Raw genomic sequence first — 20,681 nt, 5'->3', positions numbered from 1 at the left:
TGCAGCAAAAGCAGGCAGGCGACAGGTTGGTTTTATACATTCATGGAGACAGAAATTACAGGTAAAACCATAAGTCCATACATTGAAAAAGTATCATTGCTTTGGCCTGAATAGGTGGGACATCTTAAAGCAGGAGTTTATAAGCCTTAGGTAGGTTTTAGATATTCTTTACTGGCAAGTGGTTGAAAAAGTTAAGTTTTATCTAAAATCCTGATTCAGTAAAAAGAAAGGCTTGAGTTAAGATAGGAGGTCTGCTACAATGTTTGAGTTAAGATAAGAGGGTCCTTGATAGGTCATGTGTTACTCTACCAGAATCAGGTCAGAAAGTAAGCCACATCACACTGGCTAATCTCAACCCATTTAAGGAGACTTTTTCATGGTACATGTGACTCACCAAGCTGCTTAGAAAGGAACTTGGGCAGGAGAAAGAAATAAAGGTCAGAGTTCAGTCCTCCATAAGATACTATCATTGTACACATGAATTTTTCTACTCCAGACATTTGTTTACTCTTACATTCCATCAATCGCACACAACTCCATTCAACTTTTATAAATTGTAATTTACCCTCAAAATTCCTTTAAGGAGGAGCTTCCGGTCTATTTACCATTGAGTATCATTCCTTCTTTTAATTACATGTTGAATGCTTTTCTCTTTTAAGGTTAAAGAAGAATAATAACTCATTAACTGTCCTAAACCCACTCATTGCACCAAAATCATTCATTTCCCCCCTACCTGTGACTAACCTTGGAGGACAGGGAACTTTTCAGCTCAGGTACACACTATTTTTCCTCTAGGGTTTCTTTTTTGTTTGTTTTGTTTTGTTCCTCTTCCCTAGGCCCCCTGTCCTATGCTCTCCAGCTCACTGAGCTCAGCCTCCCCTGATGAGCACATGAACACACCATTGTTATGTAACAGCCTAACCCTACCCATTCACCTCTCAGGAAGTGCCAAGCCTGTAGCCTCACTCTGCTCTCCTTATGAGACAGTTGATGTGTGGGGGATAGTCCTGGCTACCTCCCAGGTGACTACATTTTCTGTGGTCAAAAGCTCCCTCACTCATGGGGCCCGCCTGGGTCCAAGTCCCCCTGACAAGTGCTTTCTGGCTACTGATGCTCTGGCCACTTCTATCCCCTGCCTGCTGCTCTCCTGTTCCTCCAGTATGGCGCTTCGCTTCCTCCGAAATTGTGATCCCCAGAAAAGTGCCCCATAGGAGGGGTGGAGTTGAGATGCCAGACAAGCTCTCCTACAGCATTCGCTTCTGGGGCAAAAGGCACGTGATCCACATGAAGCTTAAGAAGGACCTGCTGCCCAGACATTTTCCTGTTATCACTGATAACGACCAAGGGGCCACGGAGGAAAACTACCCCTTTGTGCCCCGAGATTGTTACTACTACAGCTACCTGGAAGGAGTTCCTGGGTCTATGGCCACATTGGACACTTGCTACGGAGGCCTACGTGGCATGATACAGGTGGATGACTTGACTTATGAAATCAAACCCCTGGAAACTTCTTCCAAATTTGAGCATCTGGTATCTTTGCTTGTGGCAGAAGAAAGACCGGGAGAGGCTGAAAAGTGTATGATTGAGGAGAAAAGGACAAATGAAGCATTTGAAAAGGAAAAAATTACTCAGATTCCTAGAGCGGGCCCTGTTTATTTGTGGAGACATCATCAGAAAAATCTGAAAATTCACTACACGATTTCTAACTCATTATACCGGGTGCAGGCAAGTAATGCGACACGCGTAATAGACAATGTACTGATTTTAAACAGCATACTCCATACCATTTACAAGGCAGTTTTTTTAAATGTCTTCATACGTATGCTATGCATATGGGATGATAATGACCACCATAACATTGACAATTTACTTGCTGCAAAAGCTGCAGAAGATTTTGGTTTGTGGAAATATTGGAATTGGTATTGGCAATTTCCACATGATACTTCAGTTCTTCTTACAGGACATGTACTTCGAGGAGGAAAAAAATATCATGGCTTTTATAATGGGATCTGCAATCCCAACTGGGGAGTATTGTATGTCTATGTTGAAAGGGTTCACTTTTTTTTGGCTGCAACTATTTCAGCACATGTATTGGGTCATGTCCTTAATGTGCATGAGGATACATACGGTTGTTATTGTTTTCGAAGAACCCACTGTGTTATGGAAGAACCACCTGGTCTTCGAGATGTGATGAGCAACTGTTCTTTTGATACAATACACAAAACAGTTTTTAATTGGGATCCTTGTTTGAGCCTTCCAAACACTCCATATCATAACTTTCCTTATGAGGCTCCTCGTTGTGGAGATGGGATCAAAAATGGGAGGGAAGAATGTGATTGTGGCTCTCTTAAAGAGTGTGTTCTTGATAAATGCTGCGAGACCAATTGTGTCCTTAAATCTGGCAGTCAATGTAATACGGGAATTTGCTGCCAGAAGTGTAAATATTCTCCCCCTGGAGTGATTTGCAGAGAGATACTTGGTATTTGTGATCTACCAGAATACTGTAATGGGAAAAATGAGACATGCCCAGATGATTTCTACATCCAGGATGGAACTCCATGCTCAGCATTAGCTGTTTGTGTGAGAGGAAACTGCAGTGACCGTGCTTTGCAGTGTCAAGCACTTTTTGGCTACCAAGTAAAAGATGGTCCAGCAGAATGCTATAAACAGCTGAATAAAATGGGGGACCGATTTGGAAATTGTGGGGTAAAGATTGTTTCTGGGGGAAGTAGGCCAGTTGCATGTGAAGAAGAAGATGTTTTTTGTGGAATGCTGCACTGTAGTGGTGTCCAGTATATTCCAGGTGGAGGTGAGCACACCACATTTCGTAATATATTACTAAGAGATGCTCCAGCACAAAAATGTTTTGGATATGATGCACATCATGGAACGGAGTTGCCAGAAATGGGGCTTGTAGTGGATGGTGCAACATGTGGCCCAGGACAATATTGTGTGCGACAGAATTGTACCTTTTATGATGACATACATTTTGACTGTAATGTAAAGAAATGCAATTTCAGAGGAGTGTGTAACAATATCAAAAATTGTCACTGTTTGCATGGCTGGAAACCACCATTTTGTGACATCAAAGGACTTGGAGGTAGTATAAACAGTGGCCCTCCTCCTGATACAGAACTTGGTTTTCGATATGACATAAATGTGAATATAAACATGATGCTAGTTTTTGTGATTACTCGTTATGCTCTTTTCCTGTTTGTAATTATCATTGGTGCCTTTACACAAACAAAACGACAAGTAAAAGAAACAAAAGTACAAGCCACTGTACCTGCAGGTAAAGCTAAGAAAAAGTAAATACTAATGAAATCCCATGCAATGGAGGAAATCACATTCACCACTTACTGGGAGAAATGATCAATAATCACTCTGACAATTGCCTACTCTTTTAGCAGTTCTGGAAGTTGTCATCTTGAAATAAAATCACTTGGCAATTAAAAAAGGATCTATGTGTCTAAATCCACTTGCCATGTCCTGCCTGGTCATGTTCCCAATACTCTTATAGATGGTGGCATAAACCTTTAGACACTAACAAGAGGATCTGAACTCATCGAAGATTTGAGGTCTAACATCTTCTAAATACTCCTCTAGCAGATCTCATTTGCACTAATATGCACTTGTTTTAACAGCTCTTTTTTTTTTTTTTTTTGCAGTTTTTGGCCAGGGCTGGGTTTGAACCTGCCACCTCCGGCATATGGGGCTGGCGCCCTATTCTGTTGAGCCAAAGGTGCTGCCTGTTTTAACAACTCTTTTTTTTTTTTATTAAATCATAGCTGTGTACATTGATATGATCATGGGGCATCATACACTAGTTTCATAGACCGTTTGACACATTTTTATCAGAATGGTTAACATAGCCTTCCTGGCATTTTCTTTTTTTTTTTTTTTTTAATTTTTTTTATTAAATCATAACTGTATACAATGATATGATTATGGGGCATCATACACTCACTTCATAAACCATTTGACACATTTTTATCACAGTGGTTAACATAGCCTTTCCGGCGTTATCTCAGTTACTGTGCCAAAACATTTACATTCTACAGCATTTTCTTAATTATTGTGCTAAGACATTTACATTCCACATTTATTAAGTTTCACATATAACCTTCTAAGATGCACCACAGGTGTAATCCCACCAATCCCCCTCCCTCTACCTACCTGCCCCCTCCCTCCCCTCCCTTTCCCCCTTCCTCTATTCTTAGGTTGTAACTGGTTATAGTTTTCATGTGAAAGCCGTAAATTAGTTTCATAATTTAGCATATTGGGTATTTTTTCTTCCGTACTTGAGATACTTTACTAAGAAGAATATGTTCCAGCTCCATCCATGTAAACATGAAAGAGGTAAAGTCTCCATCTTTCTTTAGGGCTGCATAATATTCCATGGTGTACATATACCACAATTTGTTAATCCATTCGTGGATCGATGGGCACTTGGGCTTTTCCCAAGACTTAGCAATTATGAATAGGGCTGCAATAAACATTCTGGTACAAATATCTTTGTTATGATGCGATTTTTGGTCTTCTGGGTATATGCCCAGCAGAGGAATTACAGGATTGAATGGCAGATCTATTTTTAGATCTCTAAGTGTTCTCCATATATCTTTCCAAAAGGAATGTATTAATTTGCATCCCCACCAGCAGTGCAAAAGTGTTCCCATTTCTCCACATCCACGCCAACATCTCTGGTCTTGAGATTTGTGATATAGGCTAGTCTCACTAGAGTTAGATGATATCTCAAAGTAGTTTTGATTTGCATTTCTCTGATGATTAAAGATGGTGAGCATTTTTTCATATGTCTGAAGGCTGTGCGCCTGTCTTCTTCAGAGAAGTTTCTCTTCAAATCCCTTGCCCAGCCTGCGATGGGATCCCTTGTTCTATTCTTGCTAATGTGTTTGAGTTCTCTGTAAATTCTGGTAATTAAACCTTTGTCGGAGACATAACCTGCAAATATCTTTTCCCATCCTGAGGGCTGTTTACTTGCTTTACTTACTGTGTTCTTGGCTGTGCAGAAGCTTTTTAGTTTGATCAAGTCCCAGTAGTGTATTTTTGAAGCTGCTTCAATTGCCTGGGGAGTCCTCCTCATAAAATACTCGCCCAGACTGATTTCTTCAAGGGTTTTCCCTGCACTCTCCTCTATTATTTTTATAGTTTCATGTCTTAAGTTTAAATCTTTAATCCAGTGAGAGTCTATCTTAGTTAATGGTGAAAGGTGTGGGTCCAGTTTCAGTCTTCTGCAGGTTGCCAGCCAGTTCATCAAGCACCATTTGTTAAATAGGGAATCTTTGCCCCACTGAATGTTTTTAATTGGCTTGTCAAAGATTAAATAACGGTAAGTAGCTGGATTCATCTCTTGGTTCTCTATTCTATTCCAGACATCTACTTCTCTGTTTTTGTGCCAACATCATGCTGTTTCGATCACTATTGATTTGTAGTATAGTCTGAGGTCCGGTAGCGTGATTCCTCCTGCTTCATTTTTATTTCTGAGTAATGTCTTGGCTATTCGAGGATTTTTCTGATTCCATATAAAATGAAGTATTGCTTTTTCAAGATCTTTAAAGTATGACAGTGGAACTTTAATAGGGATTGCGTTGAAATTATATATTGATTTGGGTATTATGGACATTTTAACAATGTTGATTCTTCCCAGCCATGAGCATGGTATGTTTTTCCATTTGTTAATATTTTCAGCTATTTCTTTTCTCAGAGTTTCATAGTTCTCTTTATAGAGATCTTTCATGTCCTTTGTTAAATAAATTCCCAAATATTTCGTATTCTTTGGTGCTACTGTGAATGGGATGGAGTCCCTAACTGTTTTTTCAACTTGACTATTGTTGGTATATATAAAGGCTACCGATTTATGAATGTTGATTTTGTAACCTGAGACGCTGCTGTATTCCTTGATCACTTCTAAGAGTTTTGTAGTAGAGTCCCTAGTGTTTTCCAGATATACAATCATATCATCTGCGAAGAGTGAAAGTTTGATATCTTCTGACCCTATATGGATACCCTTGATCGCCTTTTCTTCCGTAATTGCGGTGGCTAATACTTCCATTATAATGTTAAAAAGCAATGGAGACAGTGGGCAGCCTTGTCTTGTTCCTGATCTGAGTGGAAATGATTCCAATTTAACTCCATTCAATATGATACTTGCTGTGGGTTTGCTGTAGATGGCCTCTATCAGTTTAAGAAATGTCCCTTCTATACCAATTTTCTTAAGTGTTGTGATCATGAAGAGATGCTGGCTATTATCAAAGGCTTTTTCTGCATTGATTGAGAGAATCATATGGTCTTTGTTTTTTAATTTGTTTATGTGCTGGATTACATTTATAGATTTCCGTATATTGAACCAGCCTTGAGACGGTGGGATAAAACTGACTTGGTCATGATGCATAATTTGTTTGATGTGTTGCTCGATTCTGTTTGTTAGGATCTTGTTGAATATTTTTGCATCTATATTCATTATTGATATTGGTCTATAATTTTCTTTTCTTGTTGGGTCTTTTCCTGGTTGGGGATCAGGGTGATGTTTGCTTCATAGAATGTGTTGGGTAGTCTTCCTTCTTTTTCTACCTTTTGTAACAGGTTGAGTAATATAGGTACTAATTCCTCTTTAAAGTTTTGGTAGAATTCAGACGTGAAAACATCTGGTCCTGGGCTTTTCTTTTTAGGGAGATTTTGTATGGTTGGTGCTATTTCCGAGCTTGATATGGGCCTGTTCAGCATTTCCACTTGGTTCTGGCTAAGTCTTGGAAGGTGACGTGCTTTTAAGTATTGGTCAATTTCCTTCAGATTTTCATATTTCTCAGAATAAAGTTTCTTGTAATATTCATTAAGGATTTTTTGGATTTCTGAGGAGTCTGTTGTTATTTCGTCATTGTCGTTTCTGATTGATGAGATTAGAGATTTTACTCTTTTGTTTCTGATTAGATTGGCCAAAGATTTATCTATTTTATTGACCTTTTCAAAAAAACAGCTTTTTGATTTATTGATCTGTTGTATTATACTTTTGTTTTCAATTTCATTTAATTCTGCTCTAATTTTGGTTATTTCTTTTCTTCTACTGGGTTTGGGATTGGAATGTTCTTCCTTTCCCTGTTCCTTGAGATGTCCCATTACGTTAACTTCCTCTCTTTCCATTCTCTTGAGGAAGGCTTGCAGTGCTATAAATTTCCCTCTTAGAACTGCCTCTGCAGTGTCCCAGAGGTTCTGATAGTTCGTGTCTTCATTGTCATTTTGTTCCAAAATTTTGGCAATTTCCTTCTTGATCTCATCTCTGACCCAGCTATCATTCAGCCTAAGGTTATTTAACTTCCATGTTTTTGAATGAGTATGCAGATTCCTGTTGTTACTCAGCTCAAGTTTTATTCCATGGTGGTCCAAGAAGATGCAAGGAATAATTTCTATTCCTTTAAATTTACTGAGGTTAGACTTGTGAAATAAGATGTGATCGATTTTGGAGTAGGTTCCATGGGCTGATGAGAAGTATGTATATTCAGTTTTATTGGGATGAAATGTTCTGCAGATGTATGCTAAATCCAGATATTGGATGGTTAGATTTAAATCTAAAATTTGTTTGCTCAGCTTCTTTTTGGAGCATTGATCCAACACTGCCAAAGGAGTGTTGAAATCTCTGACTATTATGGAGCTGGAGGAAATCAAGTTGCTCATGTCAGTTAGAGTTTGTCTTGTAAATTGAGGTGCATTCTGGTTGGGTGCATAGATATTAATAATTGAAATCTCATCATATTGAGTATTACCCTTAACAAATATGAAGTGATCATTCTTGTCCTTCCTTACTTTTGTTGGTTTAAAGCCTATTGTATCTGCAAATAAAATTGCGACACCTGCTTTTTTCTGGTTACCATTTGCCTGAAATATGGATGACCATCCTTTCACCCTGAGTCTGTATTTGTCTTTTAAGTTAAGATGTAACTCTTGTATGCAACAAATATCTGGCCTGAGTTTTTGTATCCAGTCAGCCAACCTATGCCTCTTTAGAGGACAGTTTAGGCCGTTCACATTAATGGAGACTATTGATAAATCTGGTGAAATTTGGGGTATGGAGTTTTTCAAAGGTCCAGTGGACATTGTTAATCCTTTAGCCAGTGTGGAAGTTGGAGTTTGATCCAAAGTTTCTGAGTGAGTTTACTTTTGTGGTATAGATTAGGTTGGTAATTATGGAGAATAGGTCTGAGAATATCCTGAAGAGCTGGTTTGGTTATGGCTAATTTCTTTAGCATATGAATGTCATTAAAGTATTTAACTTCTCCATCATAAACAAAACTCAGTTTAGCTGGATACAAGATCCTGGGTTGAAAGTTATTTTGCTTTAGGAGATTAAAAGTCATGACCACCCCCTTATAGCTTGAAAAGTTTCAGCAGAGAGATCTGCAGTCATTCTAATATTCTTCCCTTTGAAGGTAATGGTTTTCTTTCGCCTGGCAGCCTTGAGAATCTTCTCCTTCATATTAACTTTAGTGAAGTTAATTATGATATGCCTGGGGGATGTCTTATTGAGGTTGAGTCGTGCTGGGGTTCTGAAGCTGTCTGCCATCTGAATTTCAGAATCTCTAGGCATGTCTGGAAAATTCTCTTTTATAATTTTATGCAGAAAGGCCTCTGTGCCCATGGAAGTCACGTCATTGGTTTCCGGAATTCCAATTATTCGTATCTTGACCTTCTTCGAATTATCCCAGAGCTCTCTGAGAGAATGATCCATTTTTGCTCTCCATTTCTCTTCCTCTTTGAGAATTTGGGAGCGTTCAAAAGCTTTATCTTCGATGTCCGAAATCCTTTCTTCTGCTTGCTCCATTCTGTTGCTGAGGGATTCTACTGTACTTTACATATCTTTGAGGGCTGCAAATTCTTGCTTCAGTGTATCTAAGTCTTTGGTGGTTTTGTCTTTTAATTTGTTAAATTCTTGAGACAACTTTTGAATTTCTCCTCGAATTCCTAATTCCACTTTATTAATCTTGTCTGCCATCCAAATTCTGAATTCAATTTCTGACATCTCAGCCAGTTGTTTATGAATGGGATCTTCAATTACATCTGCCATATCTTTCCTTGGGGGGGTTGATCTATTCTGGTTATTCATGTTACCAGAGTTTTTCCGCTGATTCCGCCCCATGATTGTTTTACTCCCTTTGGTTTTTCCCCTAAGGCTTTGTCGAGGGCCAGTACAGTGTTGTAGCCTGAGAACTGGGGCCCTGTCTGTTGTGGTGGGGCTAAGTGGTTCTGTCTTGTTTTCACCTGGTTTCTGTTCGACCCTAGTAAAACATTTACTCTGGGTTGAAGTCTCAGCTTTTGTTTGCATCCTTGTGGTCTCAGCTCACTTCAGTGGGGTTGATGTGTGTTCTTCAGCCTTCTCTCTTAGTGCAGCTCAGATCCACCAGATTACCTGCAATACGGCGCTTCAGGATCCCCACTGGGGAGACCCCTATGGGAGAGGTATTTGAGAGGGAAGGGCTGTTCTCAGGAGATGTGGCAGGATTAGGAAGGGAGACTTTCAGGCAGTCCAGGGCAGGCTTTTTGGAGGGGGCTCCATCTCTCTGCTGCTGTTGGATGCCTCCTTCTCAGGCTTCTTCACTTTACCCTCTTTCTTGGGATGGAAAAATGACTGATACTTTGCTTCATCTTGGCATCAGAATTCTCCCTTCCTGTCCAGTTCTTCCCCTTTCCCATCAGCTGTTCCTTGCTTGGATCCAGTGCACCACTGCCAGGGTAACACACTCGGTTCCGTTCAGGTCTACGTTGTAGTCCCAAATTCGTGCCACAGCATTCGTGAGCAGACTTCAGCAGACAGGGGCAGGGCCCAGGCTCTACAGTGCCACTGTAGCCTCACGGAGGACACTGGGAGTTGTAGTGTTTTGTGGGAGGAGACCTGGAAAGAGGTGAAGATGAGAAAAGACCTCCTGCAGAGCACTCTGGGAAACTGCCCCGCACCTTCCCTGGCTGTGGATGAGCAGGAGCAGATGTGACTGCAGGTCCCAGGAGTGACTGGCGGGGAAAGAAGAAGGTTGGTGGAAGAAGCAGTACCAGGCACGGCGGGGCATCTTGGGAGCTAAGGGCCGGGCTCCATTTTAACAAGTCTTAAGGTCATTTTCTCTATGTACTAGATATCTGCCAATTGTCCATTTCATTGTTAGCATTAAACAAATAGGCATAGAAGTTAACTCTGGCAGTGATGTGGTAGGAAGCTTAAAAATCCCGGGGTCATAGGCGCCTTGAGTTTTAACAGTGGTTTGACCACCTGCTTTCTCTGTGATCACAGGCAAAGTCTTAGTATTTCAGAGTTTTAAGGTTGACATTTTGTTTTTGGAGATAAAATATGCTTCCCCAAAGTTTTCTGATAATAGAAAACACCTAAGAAAGACCTGGAGCAATTTAGGCCCTTAGTGCTGTCTCCTATCATTCTCATAATTCTCATTATTAGAGTCATGTTGTGCTATGCCTGGGGTATTCCACATGCAACATCTTTGGCATTTGATCTTTGTCATTAAATCATTACATTGGGAGTGATTGTTCACTGACATATCACTTCTTAATGCCTCTGGTTATCAAAATCATAGGCTCTTATATTTCAAAGATCAGGAATTGTCTAAGCACACCCTGTCTGTAAATTATAGGATGAACCTGAGTGCCTGATATGTTGACAGATATATTATTTTAGCTAAAGGGAAAACAGGAAGAATCGCATCAGAAATAGTGCACTACAATAGGGTTTGAGAGGCACTAATGATTGCATTCCTTATGTTTTAAGGACTTGGGTCTCAGGTCAATTCCTTCTGAAAATATCAAATGGGAATGAGAGTAGCACCAAAGGGGAGAGGAACTAGAAAAAACATCTGGTCACCACGTATGACATTGTAGTATGTCCAATTTTGTATAGCTCTTTTGTCCCCATGTCTTGCCAGTAACCTGCATCTTTATGTAGTGGATGGTTATTAACCCCTGTTTACTGTACCCTTGTCAAACATCAGTTGCCACATTTGTATCTGGCACCACTATCTACTGAAAACAAGGTGGGATGACCACTTACTGAACCAGGTTATGTCCTCATGATCCAAAGGAGAGTGTGTCATCCAACAAGGAGAGTCATTCGAGGAGACTGTGGGTCGAAGCATTACAGCTGCAGGCCATGTAGCCTTTTCTCTCTTTTTCCTCCTTTGCAATATCTTCTTATATCCTTTTGGTCTGTTTTGTGTTTGTGAAGCATTTTTGTTGTCCTTGAGCTGTTTTGTCTGTAGTTCCATAAGTGTGAATATGTGTGGTTTTCTCTGTGTTTATCATGCTAGCTTGAAAAATAGTGAACTACTTGTTTTAGCTTGAGAAGAGCTAAAAGGTGTGCCAGACTATTTGATATTTCTGACTAGCATTTGATAATTCAGGCTATGGGCCATGAACAAAAAAGGTGTCCATTTCAGTGTGAAGGCCTAAGGTAAGTATTCATCAAAAGTGGCTGTTAGTTGTTGCCAGAGATTTGAGACAGAGTCATCACGCCATTGTCAGCTTGATGCCATTAACCCAATCAACATGATGGCAGAAAATTTCAGGGTCACCTTTAAAATATTTTTTCCCCTATATTTAGGGCTTTCACATATCCAATGGGAGGTAGTATTCCAAATCAAATGTTAAGAGAGAGCTAGCATTGATAAAGCAGACAGGGAACATGATAGAAGGGACATGAGAAGCGTGGGGGGTTGTAAGAGACAGGAAGAACATGGAAATTGTTGAAAAGAGGCCTCAAAATGACTAGTTCTATTATACTTTTCTTCTAAGATGCCACAAAAATGTACAAGTTTGACATGTCCCAAGTAACCAAAAGGTCACTGTAGTTCAAAATTATACTTTCTGAAATCATGCCACTTATCAATTTAATGGATGTACAAATTCTGTGCCAGATCGTACATTAAGTGCACATCTGGACAGGGGTTTAGGTTGAATAGGAGTTTTCTTAAAATCACTTAAATTCTCTGCCCATCCAGAGAACATCCAAAGACAACAAGAAAACACTGACTTCACTATGACAAAATCTTGGCCTAAAATAATCAAAACCTGCAAGTTTCATGCTAAGAAAAATAAAAAATAATTAAAAAAATTATAAGGCTGGGAGAGATTAAAGATGGTAGCCGAGTAACAGCTTCCCTGCAAATGGGCATGGTGAGTCTGGGGAGATAAGACTCTAGACATCTCTGGCTGGTGGGATCTTCCTATAATCATCCCTTTGAAAACACAGGGAGTCAACAAGGGACTTCTGGACCCCAAGAGGAGGACAAAAGCAGTGGAAAACTGGCAAGTGGTTGTGTGTGTTCGATCGACCTAATCACGCCGGCAACTATAAGTACAAGCAGCAGTGAGACTGCAAACCGGAAAGGCCTTACCTGTGAACTGTTTCAGTGTTTTTGGACTTGGCACTCAGTTGAACTGCCTTGGGGAGAGCTTGAGCAGGAGTGTGGAGAACTTTGGGCATTGTCTGGGGCCCCAGACAGAGCCACCGAGCTGGACTACAGGGAGTCATTGTGTGAGAAAACGGCCCCGGCAAGCTCCACCCTCAGGGTCCCAGAGCAAGGACCGGGTGGGACCTAGTAACCTAGTGACTGAGCAGCCTAAAGGCGGGGCCTGAGCTGCCTTACAGCCTTAACCCTTAAGGGCAGAGTGAGATGGTTTTGGCACACTGGAGGCTAGGGCTGTTGCCCTGAGTAGAGTGCTGTGGTGTCATAGCTCATAGCAACCTCAAATTCCTAGGCTTAGTGCTGCTCAGACCTCCGTAAGATCTGTGCCGTGACCCCACACCCACTGGGCCTCAGCATGCCCTGACCAGGAACTGTGGGAGCTCTGGAACCCTGCATCCTCCCTCCTGTATCCTCCCAGCCTCCACACTGGCCCACTCATCTGGCCAGGGATACTGCTAGCCGCATGCCCTCTGGAGCACTCCCTGCCTCTGCGCAGAGCCCTTCTCGTGGCCAGAGACTGCTGGAAAGTATAATTTTGAACTCACTGGGTGCCAGGTACTTCCAGAACCATGCGCACCACCTCCCGCCCTGTTGCTGGATCCGGGTGTGTCACACGCCGGAGCTGCTTCCAAAACCAGAACTCCCCAACTGAAACAGCCCCAGAGGAACTACACAGGGTCACTCCCTACAAAGCTCAAGCAACAATGGAGTGATCCCATGGGGATCTAATCTTGGAGAGACATCTCCCCAACTCTGAGGATGGCCAGAGGCAATGGTGAAAAACAATCATGAGGCAAAAATAACAGGAAAAACTCTGGCAATATGAATAATCAGAGTAGATCAACTCCCCCAAGGATCAATGGGGCAGACACAGCACAAGATCCAATGCACAAACAAATAGCTGAGATGTCAGAAATCGAATTCAGAATCTGAATAGCAAATAAGATAGTATTAGAACTCCAAGGAGTAACCCAAAAGATATCTCAAGAAATCAACAAATTCAAAGACCAAATGATCAAAGATTTTGACACATTGAGACAAGAATTTGCATCCCTTAAAGATCTGAGAAACACAGTAGAATCCCTCAGTAACAGAAAGGAGCAAGTAGAAGAAAGGATTTCTGACATTGAAGACAAAGTTTTCAAATGCTCCCAGACTCTCAAAGAGGATGAGAAATGGAGGGCAAAAACAGATCACTCTCTCAGAGAGCTCTGGGATAATTCGAAGAAAATCAATATTCGCCTTATAGGGATACCCGAAAGTGACGAAGTGGCTTCACAAGGCACAGAGTCTCTTCTTCATGAGATTATGAAGGAGAACATTCCAGACATGCCAAGAAATTCTGAAATTCAGATAGCAGACAGTTTCAGAACTCCAGCACGACTCAACCCAAATAAGACATCCCCCAGACACATCATAATCAATTTCACTAAAGTTAATATGAAGGAGAAAATTCTGAAAGCTGCCAGACAAAAGAAAACCATTACCTACAAGGGGAAGAATATCAGAATAACTGCAGATCTCTCTGCTGAAACCTTTCAAGCTAGAAGAGGATGGTCATTGACTTTTAATCTACTAAAACAAAATAACTTTCAACCCAGGATCCTATACCCAGCTAAACTGAGTTTAATTTATGAAGAAGAAATTAAATACTTCTATGACATTTACATGTTGAAGAAATTTGCCATAACTAAACCAGCTCTCCAGGATATTCTCAGACCTATCCTCCATAAAGACCAGTATAATCCTCCACCACAAAAGTAAACCCACCCAGAAAATTTTGATCAAATTTCAACTTCCACAGTTGCAAAAGGATTAAAAATGTCCACTGGACTCCAAAAAGGCTTATAAGTATTCTCAATTAATGTGAATGGTTTAAACTGTCCTATAAAGAGGCACAGGTTGGCTGACTGGATACAGAAACTCAAGCCAGATATCTGCTGCATACAAGAATCACATCTTTCATTAAAAGACAAATATAGACTCAAGGTGAAGGGATGGTCATCTATATTCCAGGCAAATGGAAAGCAGAAAAAAGCAGGCATTGCAATCCTGTTCGCAGACGCAATAGGCTTTAAACCAACCAAAATAATTAAGGATAAGGATGGACACTTCATATTTGTAAAGGTAATACTCAATATGATGAGATCTCTATTATTATTATTTATGCACCCAACCAGAACGCACCTCAATTTATGAGAGAAACTCTAACAGACATGAGCAACTCGATTTCCTCCACTTCCATAGTAGTTAGAGATTTTAACACCCCTTTAGCAGTGGTGGATAGATCCTCCAAAAAGAAGCTAAGCAAAGAAATCTTAGATTTAAACTCAACCATTCAACATCTGGATTTAACAGACATCTACAGAACATTTTATCCCAACAAAACTGAATACACATTCTTCTCATCAGCCCACGGAACATACTCCAAAATCGACCACATCCTAGGCCACAAATCTAACCTCTGCAAATTGAAAAAAATAGAAATTATTCCTTGCATCTTCTCAGACCATCATGGAATAAAAGTTGAACTCAATAACAACAGGATCCTGCATACCCATACAAAAACATGGAAGCTAAACAACCTTATGCTGAAGGATAGATGGGTTATAGATGAGATTAAGAAGGAAATCACCACATATTTGGAACAAAACAACAATCAAGACACGAATTACCAGAACCTCTGGGATACTGCAAAGGCAGTCCTAAGAGGGAAATTTATAGCACTGCAAGCCTTCCTCAAGAAAATGGAAAGAGAGGAAGTCAATAACTTAATGGGACATCTCAAGCAACTGAAGAAGGGAGAACACTCCAACCCCAAACCCAGCAGAAGAAAAGAAATAAAAAAAATCAGAGCAGAACTAAATGAAATTGAAAACAAAAGAATTGTACAACAGATCAATAAATCCAAAAGTTGGTTTTTTGAAAAGGTCAATAAAATAGATAAATCTTTGGCCAACCTAATCAGGAAAAAAAGAGTAAAATCTCTAATTTCATCAATAAGAAATGGTAAAGATGAAATAACAACAGACCCCTCAGAAATTCAAAAAATCCTCAATGAATACTACAAGAAACTCTACTCTCAGAAATATGAAAATCTAAAAGAAATTGACCAATACCTGGAAGCACGCCACCTACCAAGACTTAGCCAGAACGAAGTGGAAATGTTGAACAGGCCTATATCAAGTTCTGAAATAGCAACAACTAATACAAAATCTCCCTAAAAAGAAAAGCCCAGGACCAGATGGCTTCACATCAGAATTCTACCCAACCTTTATAGAAGAACTAGTACCTATACTACTAAATCTCTTTCCAAATATAGAAAAAGGGGAGCGGAGCATGATGGCGCACAGGACGGACGTGTAGCCCACCTCTCCCAAGCCATCAGGTGTGAGGAAATGCGGTCTGGACCCTCCTCGTGAATGGATTATTGGAGTGGACAGACAGCTGGAGACACCCAGCGAACTGGCGGATTGCTATATATGAGGGGTAATTTAAAATCACAGAGTCTGTTGTAGATATCCTTCCCTGCTCGGCCATGCCGGCCAGCAGGCCCCTCCCCTACAGAGGTCAGCAGCTTGTAAATACTGACAAAACCCAATTGACAAATAATTATTCCTGAACTGAGGGAGGCATCCAAAAGGAGAGCCACTCAAAACCACGGGGAGCTGGGCAAAATGTTGGACAATTGAAGGGAAGGGATCCTGCCCGGGAAACAGACATTTTGAACTACCCAAAAGGGCGGGCACCTTTCCCCCAGGTATTGGAGGGGGCTGGCGGTTCAGGCTGCGCGGCAAACTGACGGGTGCCGATCCAAAAGGGAAACTCTGAACTATAAAACCCAGAATAAGTCCCCCGAATGCTCCAACCACAGGAACTGGCTTGAAGCCACGGACCCGGCTTTGTCTGCTAAAGCCGTGAAGCTATTGAAGTTGCAGACCAGGCTTTAGCTGCTAAAGCCGCGAACTTGGCTTCAGCCCCGGGAGCCAGATACAGCAGATAAAACCCCAAGCCTGCCAACGACCTCACGAACTCAGCACCACTCCCCCTACAGCTGATTGCAGTTGCCAGTTTGCAGGAGAACCTGGGAACAGAGTAGAAAGACTTAAGAAGCGTGGACACCTGCACTGAGTGGGAAGGTCGGTCGCAGTGCTGTCTGGAAAAGAACAGCCGAGGTTACACAATTCTTAGGCGACAAACTTTTACAGAAATTCCAAAATGGTGATCGGCCATGGAAGGTGGTTACCATGGTAATAGTATAAACTGTAAATCAGGTACAAGTCTTGGAACCGTCACAGCGCCACCTGGTGTCCAGAAAGTATATTGCGGTATGAATATATTCCTACGAAAGTTGATCCCTACAGCACACATATAGATATATATAGGTATAATTCTACACGCAAGAATATTTTTGTAGTTGGTGCCTTGTTTTGTTTTGTTTGGTTTGGTTTTTGTGTTTCTTTTTTGTTTGTTTTGTTTTTGTCTGCTTTTTCCTCACCATTTTCTTAGAGGAGATTTCAATAATTTTTTTATTACTTTTTATATAGATATATTTTTTATTTCTATGTCCTCTAATTTTAATTTCTTCTTTCTCCTCATTTAACATTCCTACTAACACCACTCTTTTCTCTCTTTTTTCCCCTTTCTTTCAATTATTTTATGATTATCACTATTTTTATTGCAGTTGTTCTTATATTGCTGTTGTTGTGGCTGTTACCTGTATGTCTATGTGTTTCCGTCTATCTCTGTATCTATGGGCCCATGTGCCTGGTAACCTTTGTATCTGTTTGTTTGTTCATTTGGTCTCAATGAGCTTGGTGTTACGACCTGCAACTCTGAGCTCCTAAAACTCCCCTCCACTCTCACTCCGTGATCTGGAGACCTGCCCCCCCAGGAGTCCAGATTCTTGGGTGAACTCTCGAGAGGTGCAGACAAGACCTGGACTGCAGCTGGCCAGTGCTGACTCTGTAGCAAAGGAGCAAGAAGATGACAGTCGGATAAGAGGGAATTACACTGGAGTGGTGGTGCCCCGAGGTGCAGAGAACAGCCGTCTTCGGCAATAACAAGGCTGACACCCAGGTATCCCATAGCCTCTCCTCCTGTCTTCCTGGGCAACCAGATGGGGCTGAGCATCTTCTCAGGTGGCAACCACCATGGAACACACCTGGGACTGAAACACAGGCCCCGTGAGTAAAGGCTTTGCCTGAGGCGGCACTGACCTGGGTGGAACACGGGGACTAGAAAACACACCCACAGAGCTGGGAAAATCCCGGGAGGGGCTGATCCAGAGGACCGCTTTACTGAGCCTAAGACACACCTGGCCCTCAGGGGATCACCAGCCTATAGACAAAGGAGGCCAAGAGGCTACAGCCGGGAACTGATCCTGCTGCGAATACAAACCCGCAGGACTAACGACAGGGCCTGAGGCACAGGTTCTGGGAACTCAAATCAGCCTCTCCTCTGCAGAAGAATCTAGCAGGGTCAGAAACAAACTCCCACAGGGTTGTTTCGTTCACCCAGTAACATAAACTAAGAGTGGGGCTGGAACTGAGTGAACACCTCCAGCCTCCATCAAGTGCCCGAGGTTGACAGGCCACTCCACACCCTGCTGGATAAAGACAGAGAGTAGCGGCCTAGATGAGCAGACACAGACTACCCTGTGACTTAGGCAGGTGCAACCCCCTGGAGTATCTGCTTACTGCAGACAACTGACTGGGTCACAGCCCTATGGGGATAGCAGCGACTGGGTGTGACAGAGCTGCAAGGTGGGGAAGGAGGCATCAATCTTCCCAGACTGATCTATTTACTGGGTGGCTCTTCCTGACTCCACGCAGCACTGGAGCAAGCCATGTTAGAGCAGTCACCAGACCCCTGTGATCCAGTTCCCAGGGACCTCTTGAACTCTCCCACCCGAGGCAGCTGCTGACTGAGACAATTGATTTGGACCTTTTGAACTGAGCCACTCACCTGGGGACTATCCAGGTGGTGCCCTGGGTGTGCGGTTGTAGGAAGGTTTGATTTTCCTTTTCCATTTGTTGCCTGTGGTGGGTGGGGTGACTTAATTGCTGGTATTTCTCCACAGCTGAGACTTCAACCCAGAGTAACTGTTTCACTAGGGTCAAATAGAAACCAGCTGAAAACAAGACAGAACCACTTAGCCCCTCTACACCAAACAGGGCCCCCGTTTCTCAGGCCACAGCACTGTACGGGTCCTCGACAAAACACCAGGGGAGAAATCAAAGGGAGTAAAACAATCATGGGGCAGAATCAGCGGAAAAACTCTGGTAACATGAATAACCAGAATAGATCAACCCCCCCCCCAAGGAAAGATACGGCAGATGTAATTGAAGATCCCATTCACAAACAACTGGCTGAGATGTCAGAAATCGAATTCAGAATTTGGATGGCAAACAAGATTAACAAAATGGAACTAGGAATTTGTGGAGAAATTCAAAAGCTGTCTCAAGAATTTAACGAATTTAAAGACAAAACTACCAAAAACTTAGACACACTGAAGCAATAATTTGCAGCCCTCAATGATATGAATACAGTAGAATCCCTTAGCACCAGAATGGACCAAGCAGAAGAAAGGATTTCTGACATTGAAGATAAAGCCTTTAAACAGTCTCAAACTCTCAAAGAGGAAGAGAAATGGAGAGCAAAAATGGATCACTCACTCAGAGAGCTCTGGGTTAACTCAAAGAAGGCAAATATCCGACTCATAGGAATTCCTGAAACAGATGAAATGGCCTCACTGGGCACAGAGGCCCTTCTGCATGAAATTATGAAAGAGAATTTTCCAGACATGCCTAGAGAACCTGAAATTCAGATAGCAGATAGCTTTAGAACCCCAGCATGACTCAACCCCAATAAGACATCCCACAGGCATATCATAATTAACTTCACTAAAGTTAATGTGAAGGAGAAAATTCTCAAAGCAGCCAGGCGAAAGAACACTATTACCTTCAAAGGGAAGAACATTAGAATGACTGCAGATCTCTCTGCTGAAACTCTTCAAGCCAGAAGAGGGTGGTCATCAAAGTTTAATCTCCTGAAGCAAAATAACTTTCAACCCCGGATCTTGTATCCAGCTAAACTGAGTTTCATTTATGATGGAGAAATTAAATACTTTAATGACATTCATATGCTAAAGAAATTTGCCATAACCAAACCAGCTCTTCAGGATATTCTCAGACCTATCCTCCATAATAACCAACCCAATTTTCTACTGCAAAAGTAAACTTACTCAGAAACTTCTGATCAAACTCCAATTTCCACAATGGCAAAAGGATTTAAAATGCCCACTAGACTTTCAGAAAACTGAATACCCAAAATTTCACCAAACTTATCAATATTCTCCATCAATGTGAATGGCTTAAACTGCCCTCTAAAGAGACATAGGTTAGCTTACTGGATACAAAAACTCAGGCCAGACATTTGTTGCATACAAGAGTCACATCTTAACTTAAAAGACAAATACAGACTCTGTATTTGGTGAAAGGTGGTCATCCATATTTCAGGCAAATGGTAACCAGAAAAAAGCAGGAGTTGCAATTTTATTTGCGGATACAATAGGCTTTAAACCAACAAAAGTAAGGAAGGACAAAAATGGTCACTTCATATTTGTTAAGGGTAAGACTCAATATGATGAGATTTCAATTATTAATATCTATGCACCCAACCAGAATGCACCTCAATTTATAAGAGAAACTCTAACAGACATGAGCAACTTGATTTCCTCCAACTCTATAATAGCTGGAGATTTTAACACTCCTTTGGCAGTGATGGATCGATCCTCCAACAAAAAGCTGAGTAAAGAAATTCGAGACTTAAATCTAACCATCCAGCATTTAGATTTAGCAGACATTTACAGAACATTTCATCCCAAAAAAACTGAATACACATACTTCTCATCAGCCCACGGAACTTACTCCAAAATCGATCACATCTTAGGTCACAAGTCTAACCTCAGTAAATTTAAAGGAATAGAAATTATTCCATGCATCTTTTTGGACCATCATGGAATAAAATTTGAGATGAGTACCAATAGGAATCTGCATACTCATATAAAAACATGGAAGTTAAATAACCTCATGCTGAATGATTGCTGGGTCAGAGATGAGATCAAGAAGGAAATTGCCAAATTTTTGGAACAAAACGACAATGAAGACATGAAATACCAGAACCTCTGGGACACCGCAAAGACAGTTC

The 20,681-nt window shown here is 41.4% G+C and overlaps 1 protein-coding gene across 1 annotated transcript; it reads left to right on the top strand.

Annotated features, from left to right (window-relative positions):
* Positions 1-1,059: 1,059 nt before the first annotated feature.
* On the top strand, positions 1,060-9,995 carry LOC128594789 (disintegrin and metalloproteinase domain-containing protein 20-like). Its single transcript, XM_053603654.1, has 2 exons — positions 1,060-3,292; positions 9,703-9,995. The coding sequence occupies exons 1-2, from the start codon at positions 1,060-1,062 to the stop codon at positions 9,993-9,995; spliced, it is 2,526 nt and encodes an 841-aa protein (XP_053459629.1).
* The last annotated feature ends 10,686 nt before the right edge of the window (positions 9,996-20,681 follow it).

Source organism: Nycticebus coucang, chromosome 9, assembly GCF_027406575.1.
Source record: "Nycticebus coucang isolate mNycCou1 chromosome 9, mNycCou1.pri, whole genome shotgun sequence".
NCBI classification, from domain to species: domain Eukaryota; kingdom Metazoa; phylum Chordata; class Mammalia; order Primates; family Lorisidae; genus Nycticebus; species Nycticebus coucang.
Note: the sequence above shows the minus strand (reverse complement) of the source record. Positions and strands in the feature narration are given on the sequence as shown.

Coding starts and splice junctions, on each gene's coding strand:
- LOC128594789 (XM_053603654.1), top strand. CDS start 1,060: ATGGGGCCCGCCTGGGTCCAAGTCCCCCTGACAAGTGCTTTCTGGCTA. Junction 3,293..9,702: donor ACAAGCCACTGTACCTGCAG/GTAAAGCTAAGA, acceptor CTTTCCCATCAG/CTGTTCCTTGCTTGGATCCA.